General features: G+C 54.6%; 1 protein-coding gene across 2 annotated transcripts in view; it reads left to right on the forward strand.

Moving 5' to 3' along the window:
* PLEKHH1 (pleckstrin homology domain containing, family H (with MyTH4 domain) member 1) overlaps positions 1 to 6,973 on the forward strand; it is a 44,302-nt gene that overhangs the window by 25,119 nt on the left and 12,210 nt on the right. For both annotated transcript variants that reach the window (XM_014549138.1, XM_014549139.1), the window contains 7 exons: positions 1,250 to 1,400; positions 1,592 to 1,734; positions 2,547 to 2,657; positions 4,981 to 5,067; positions 5,395 to 5,556; positions 6,446 to 6,535; positions 6,767 to 6,940. In XM_014549138.1, coding sequence (XP_014404624.1) covers positions 1,250 to 1,400; positions 1,592 to 1,734; positions 2,547 to 2,657; positions 4,981 to 5,067; positions 5,395 to 5,556; positions 6,446 to 6,535; positions 6,767 to 6,940 — 918 coding nt within the window. The remainder of the gene's footprint in view (positions 1 to 1,249; positions 1,401 to 1,591; positions 1,735 to 2,546; positions 2,658 to 4,980; positions 5,068 to 5,394; positions 5,557 to 6,445; positions 6,536 to 6,766; positions 6,941 to 6,973) is intronic.

A 6,973-nucleotide genomic window follows, 5' to 3' on the forward strand; every position in this document is an offset into this window, starting at 1 on the left:
TGGAGTGGGCCCCAGGGTCAGACTTTTAGTAGAAAAATCCTACATTTACAAAAATTTGAATAAATATGATTGTGGGCAAAGGAAGAAGTAAAAGGTTAAACCTATGCCTGCTCCACCTGTCCCCCCATCTTGTCACACGCGTGTCCTGGAGGGTGGGCTCCTTTTAGAACTTTTTATGTATTTTACACTCCCATATAAACTCGATACATCCCCAGACTTTTTAAAACAAAAATCAGATAAAAGTGCAACATGTTTTATATGCATTTTTGTCTCTTTTTATGATTAGTTTTTGAAATCATAACAATTATACTTCGTAAAGCTTTTTATAGAAGAATAAAAAGCCAAAAGTGGAGTTTCCCCCCACATTGCTTTCCCCGAACTCCCAGCCCAGAGGCAGCTGTCATTCATGGTCTGGTGTTTATTCTGTAAGGCCTTCTGCTGTGTTCACAAATGCGTTCGCAAATATGCGCTATCTCTCGCTTGCACACACATGTGCATGCACACAGGGGGTCACACTACATGTCATTCTACCCCTTGCTTGTTCACCCAGCCGTGTGCCAGGCCTTCCTGCCGTACCTCCCCTGGTAGGGCTGTCCAGTACCCTCGCGCAGATGCCCACAGCTACCTTAACCTGTCCTCCCCTGATTGACAGTTTAGGACACACCTCTGTTTTTCTCTAAAGTAAGTGGTGTGATGGACATCATTGTGCAAATATCTCTCTGGGCACTTATATATACGTATCTCCGGAGGACAGAGTTCTAGAGGTGGGCTTTAAGTTTTGACAGGCAGTGCCAAATTGTCTTCTACAAATACTTCATCACACCACAGAGAGCCCTTTTCTCTACAGTTTCACCAGCATCGAGACCAGCAATTTTAGTAAATGTCTGTCAGTGGAGATGCTTTCCTCGTCCCCACACATTGGTGAAGCTCCCGTCCTCACACTCGGGCTCCGGTGTGGCTCTCTGGCCCCCTAGTGGCAGGGAGTAGGGGTCACAGTGGTTAGGTGTTCAGCTGGGATGGGGCAGCTCTTTTGGGGACCACAGAGGATGGTGTGCCCCCCCACCACCATCAGCCCAAGGGGAAAGGTCAGGAAGGGACAGTTGTCTGGTGGGTGGCCTGGCTGGGTGGCGGTGTCCTTGTGCCCAGACAGGCAGTGCTGGCCGCCCCTGAGCACCTGGAGCCGGAGTGCAGGTCGGGGGGTGGGGATTGTCTTGCAGCCTGAGCCGCATGGGAAGGGCCTGTCTTGCAGAGAGTCACGCAGATCAGCACCGTGCCCTTTGTGGACGAGTCCTCTGGGTCCGATGACGACTGCAGCTCTCAGGCGAGTTTCCAGAGCTCAGTCCCCTGCTCTGAGCCCAGGAAGACCAGTGGACTAGGCAGCCCCCGGGCTATCAAGAGAGGTATGGAGCAGGGGAGCTGAGGGGTGTGGACCACAAGGGGCCCCTCACCTCCTCCCATGGGCAGTCATGCATGGGGTCCCTGCTTGATCTCTGCCCGTGACCCTCAGCCCCAGACTCGGGGGTCCCGGGTGGGTGAGGAGCTGGGGCTGGCTGGCATGGGACACAGGCCTCGAATCCTCCCCCTGGGCCAGGTGTCTCCATGTCCTCTCTGAGCTCGGAGGGCGACTACGCCATCCCCCCAGATGCCTGCTCCCTGGACAGCGACTACTCAGAGCCTGAGCACAAACTACAGCGCACCTCATCCTACTCCACTGAGGGGCCGAGCCTGGGCAGGGTGAGCTGAGGGCGGCCCCACCGGATGGGGCTGAGGGGCAGGGTGGGAGCTGCCTGCCTGGGACCCTCAGCACACTGTGGCCCACCGAGCCCCAGGGGTTACACATAGTCCCTCGTTTTAGCTCCACACTGACGCTGGGATGCTGGGAGCTAACATTTCCTGAGTCCTTACAGTGTGCCCGGCACCGTGCTCCGTGCTGTTCATGTACTGTCTCAGTTGTCCTCACATCCTCTCAGGATTATTACCCCATTTTGTGGATGAGAAGCCTGAGGCTCAGAGCCATGCTACTCCGGAGCCAGCAGTAAAGCCAGATCCCGTCCCCAGCCCTTGCTCCACACCACCAAGCTGCCCTGTCTGAATCTCCCCCGCCCAGAACCCTCCGCCCCAGCCTGATGGATGTGCCCACTGTTCCCCAAACCTCTCCTTCCCTGCTGCCTCAATGGCCATCCTCCTCCTCCTGGCTCATCTGTGAGGGAAAGGCTGACCTCCAAGGCCAGTTCAGCCCTTTCCTGAAGGCCCCTCCCCCGGCCAGCCTCTCCCTTGTGCAGCCCCTGACCTGCCGCCTGCTCATGGTCAGGTGTGCCCCCCGGCCAGCAGGACTCTCCCCCAGCAGGCCCACCCATGTTTGATGTGGTCCTCTCTGAACCCTTAGCGGGACACAGTGCCCCAAAAATACACAGTAGGCACTCAGTCTTTTTTTTCTAACTGGTGACAGAGCAGTGACTCAGCTGGGCCACGCGGGCCTGTGTGACGTCCACACCTCAGTGAGTCCCCCTCTTCGCCCTTCCCCTCTGCACCCTTCCACCCGGCAGGAGTCGCTGGAGAAGTCAGGCTACCTGCTGAAAATGGGCAGCCGGGTGAAGACGTGGAAGAGGCGCTGGTTTGTCCTGAGACAGGGACAGATCCTGTACTACAAGTCCCCGGTGAGACCCTCCTCCCCAGGACTGTCGTCTGAGGGACCCCACCCAGCCCCAGGACTGTGTGAGGAGAGCTGGAAGAGGGGCAGGTGGCCCATGCCAGAGGGCAGAGGTCTGGCAGGTGGGAGAGGCTTTGAGCCACACACAGACCATGAGGCTGGTCATTGGTTCTCCCAGTGAAATCAAGCACTGAGAAGACAAAGGCAATGCTAGATGAGGTGGCTTGGACATGCCTTCCTTCAGAAGCCGATTTCTTTTCCCTGGTTCTGTAAAAGAACTGTTCTAAAAGGCGAGCCCAGCCTGGCCAGTGTGGCTCAGTGGTTGAGCATTCACCCATGAATCAGGAGGTCACGGTTCCATTCCCGGTGAGGGCACGTGCCCGGTTGTGGGCTTGATCCCCAGTAGGGGGCGTGTAGGAGGCAGCGATCAATGATTCTCATCATTGATGTTTCTATCTCTCCCTCTCCCTTCCTCTCTCTCTAAAAAAAATAAAAACATATTTTTGATAAAGGAGAGCCCATTGCCTCCTCCCCATCCTTCCTAACATGGTTCGGAATTAGGGAGCCTTGGACATGGGGACTTATTTTGACAGGCCCTCCCTGATTAATAACCAATGTTAATGTTTTAGGGAGGGCAAAAAGGCCTTGTCTCTCGTGCAGATCTCGTTGATTGGCCGTGGCTGTCTCGAACACCTTGTTAAGGATTCTGGGCCTGGATTGCTCAATAGGCAGGCATGCTTTGATCGATTAGTAATGTCTGCAGTGGCACTGGAAACGGGAATGGTGACATATGAGCCACTTATTTGCCACACTAGATATAAAGGATGTAGTAGAAAAAATTTAAGGGCTTTATAGCTTAGTAATAAATTGGCGGCTTTGGACCTAATTTTCAAGGCTCGGTCTAAAAAGAACAAAATCTTACCATTTGTGGCAGCATAGGTAGACCTAGAGGGTATTATGCTAAGTCTGTCAGAAAAAGGCAAATACCACATGTTTTCACTTAAATTTGGAATCTAAAGTACAATATAAATGAACAAACAAAGCAGAAACAGACTTAAAGATCCAGAGCACAGACTGATGGTTGCCTGAGTGGAGGGAGTTAGGGGGCTGGGCAAGAAAGGTGAAGGGATTGAGAAGTACAGATTAGTCGTTACAAAACAGTCACAGGGATGTAAAGTACAGCCTAGGGCCGTGGTCGGCAAACCGCGGCTCACGAGCCACATGCGGCTCTCTGGCCCCTTGAGTGTGGCTCTTCCACAAAATACCACGTGTGGGCGCGCACGTACAGTGCGATTGAAACTTCGTGGCCCATGCATAGAAGTCGGTATTTTGTGGAAGAGGCACACTCAAGGGGCCAGAGAGCCGCATGTGGCTCTCGAGCCACGGTTTGCCGAGCCGCAGTTTGCCGACCACTGGCCTAGGGAGAATAGTGATATTGTAACAGCGGTGTGTGGTGCCAGGTGGGGCTGGAAATGTCAGCAGAGCACCTTGTGAGGTCTGTGATTGTCTAACCACTGTGCTGTACACCTGAAACTAATACAGAATAATATTGACTGCACAGACAGGCCTCGGGTTACGTCAGACTTGACGTACATCGTTTCGTGGTTACGTCACCATCTCCCATTTATTTATAAAAAAAAAAAAGTACGGTCATTTCGACGTATGTACATAGGTGCTTTATGTTTTTTATTATTTATTTACCACAAGTAAAGGTCAGGAATTGTTATCTTTCTTTTAAATTTTTTTAACTGTTTCACTTCATTACTGCTGTGTATGTGCTCCATGTAAGTGACGTAGGTGCTTATGTAGATGGGTTCCGACTTACGGCTAAATCGTTAAGTCGCGCTGTAGGAATGGATCTCTGACGTAGCCCGAGGACCTACTGTGTACTGTAATTTAAAGTATTTTTAAAATTTAAAAAAAAAAGGAAAGAAATAATGGCTCAATCTACACTTTTTGAGCTGGGTCCGAGGGACCCATGTCTGACCATTGCTCCATTTGGCTAGAACCAGGACGCACAACACGTTACCTGCCATGCATAGCCCAGGAAAGCGTGGAATCACTTTCTCTTTAGCCATGACCTAGAGCAGCGGTTCTCAACCTGTGGGTCGCGACCCCTTTGGCGGTCGAACGACCCTTTCACAGGGGTCGCCTAAGACCATCCTGCATATCAGATATTTACTTTACGACTCATAACAGTAGCAACATTACAGTTACGAAGTAGCAACGAAAATAATTTTATGGTTGGGTCACACCGTGAGGAACTGTATTTAAAGGGCCAGAAGGTTGAGAACCACTGCCCTAGAGTGAGATCATGCCTTTCTTTACAGAGTGATATCATCCGGAAACCTCAAGGCCAAGTAGAACTGAACTCCCGTTGCCAGATTGTTCGAGAGGAGGGTGCACAGACCTTCCAGGTGAGCAGGGTCCTAACAGCTAGAATCGTAGGCAGAGAGGTGCTGGTTTGGATGTGGCTGTGATGGTTTCAGAGGTGGGGCCACACGGGCATGAGTGAAAGACACTTGGGTGTGACCCTAATCGGTGAGTCCGAGGAAGGAAGAGGACACAGAATGTGAGAGTGAAGGAAGGAGAGACAGGGAGAGCAAGACGAGGAGGAGAAGGAGGGGCGAGTACCAGGGTGGGGAGCAGGAGGCCAGTGGGCGCTGGGGTTTGTGCCACCCAGAGCCAGTTTCTGTTATTCTACCCTCCTGTGTCCCGGCCCCGCCCGGCCCCCTCCTGCACAGCTCGTCTCTGAGAAGAAAACCTATTACCTGACGGCGGACTCGCCCTGCCTGCTGGAGGAGTGGATCCGAGTGCTGCAGAGGCTGCTGAAGGTCCAGGCCCTTGGGCCACCAGCCCTGCCTCAGGGGGGCACCAAGCCCACCGTGAAGGGCTGGCTGACCAAGGTATGGCTGCGGCTGGTGGGGGAGGAAGGTGGGCCTTCTGAGAGTCGGGATTCAGGAGCGGGAGTGCCAAGGGGCACTGGGCCCCCTCCTGATCCACAGCTCCTCCAGGGATTTCCTCACAGGGATTAGCTGGTTGGCCTCAAACACGGTCTGACCACACAGGGATGGGGAATGGTTCCCTGGAAACACGGTCGGCTGTTAGAACAACAGCTCTTCTCAAGACTGAGGAATGTGCCCATTTTGAGGTCATTAGGGGTCCCCCACCCCAACCTGAACCCACCGGTATGAATAGTGGGAAGCTGGGACCTAAGCGAGGTAGGTGTGGCCACTTAAAAACGTATACTATCCCAGGCCTGCCCTGAAGACGTTTTAGTGAGGGCTCGTCTGGTTGCAAAGAGCGGAGAAGCACATGTTAACCCCAAGTAAGAGGGGACATTAACAAGGAAGCATGGGAACTGGACCCAAAGCCGCCAGGAGGCAGAGCGGCTTGTCGGAGCGCGCTCAGTGGGTGCTCGCAGCTCTCTCTGCCTCTGCGTCCCATTCAGTCCCCTCTGTGTGCGCCTGCGGTCACCACACATTTACACTGGCCTCCCTGCCCTTCCCTTCCTCTCAGCTTCCTTACCACTCTAGCCTCTGCTAACGCAGGTTCTTCCCCCTCACATTCCTGGGACAGGACCCCCATTGGCCTGGACGGGGCGTGCCCTGGGGCCCACTGCAGCCCCTCGCTGTGAAAGGGCTGGTTCCCTCGGGGAGTCTGGGCGTCTCCACTGAGGACCTGAGCTTGACCAGGGGCTTTGACGTCTGCCTCCCTGTGGCTTCCCTTTGCCAGGCCTGGATTTACTTCGGGGCCCCCTGCTTCTGGTGACGCCGGCTCGTTTCTGCCTCACAGGTAAAGCATGGCCACTCCAAGCTGGTCTGGTGCGCCCTCATCGGGAGAACCTTCTACTACTATCGGAGCCACGAGGACAAGGTACTCCCGGCCTCCGACAGCACCGCGCTCTCTCCCCCCAGACCCCATTCCCGGGGCTCCACTGTCCCTTCTACCCCATAACACCACAGCCAGTGCAAAGCCACTGGCGGGCTCCCTCCGCAGAGCATGGCCCCGGCACGGTGGGTCAGGCCAGTTCCCCAAGCAGGCAGCCAGTGAGCTCTCGTCCCCCTTCCTCCTGTATCTGTCTTCATGCACAATCCCCAGCCCTGCAGGGCCGAGGGCCACCTGCCTGTGCAGGACGCACACGTAGAGGAAGTTGACCGATCCTGCGACTCAGATGAGGACTACGAGGCCGGAGGAACCGGGCGGCTGCTCTCCTCCCACTGCACCCTGGTGATCCACCCTCCGGAGCACAGCCCCACCTACCTCCTCATTGGCACCAAGCATGAGAAGGCAAGGGCGGGCCGGGCCCCGAGGCCAGGCTGG

This window comes from Myotis brandtii, unplaced genomic scaffold, assembly GCF_000412655.1.
Source record: "Myotis brandtii unplaced genomic scaffold, ASM41265v1 scaffold536, whole genome shotgun sequence".
NCBI lineage: Eukaryota > Metazoa > Chordata > Mammalia > Chiroptera > Vespertilionidae > Myotis > Myotis brandtii.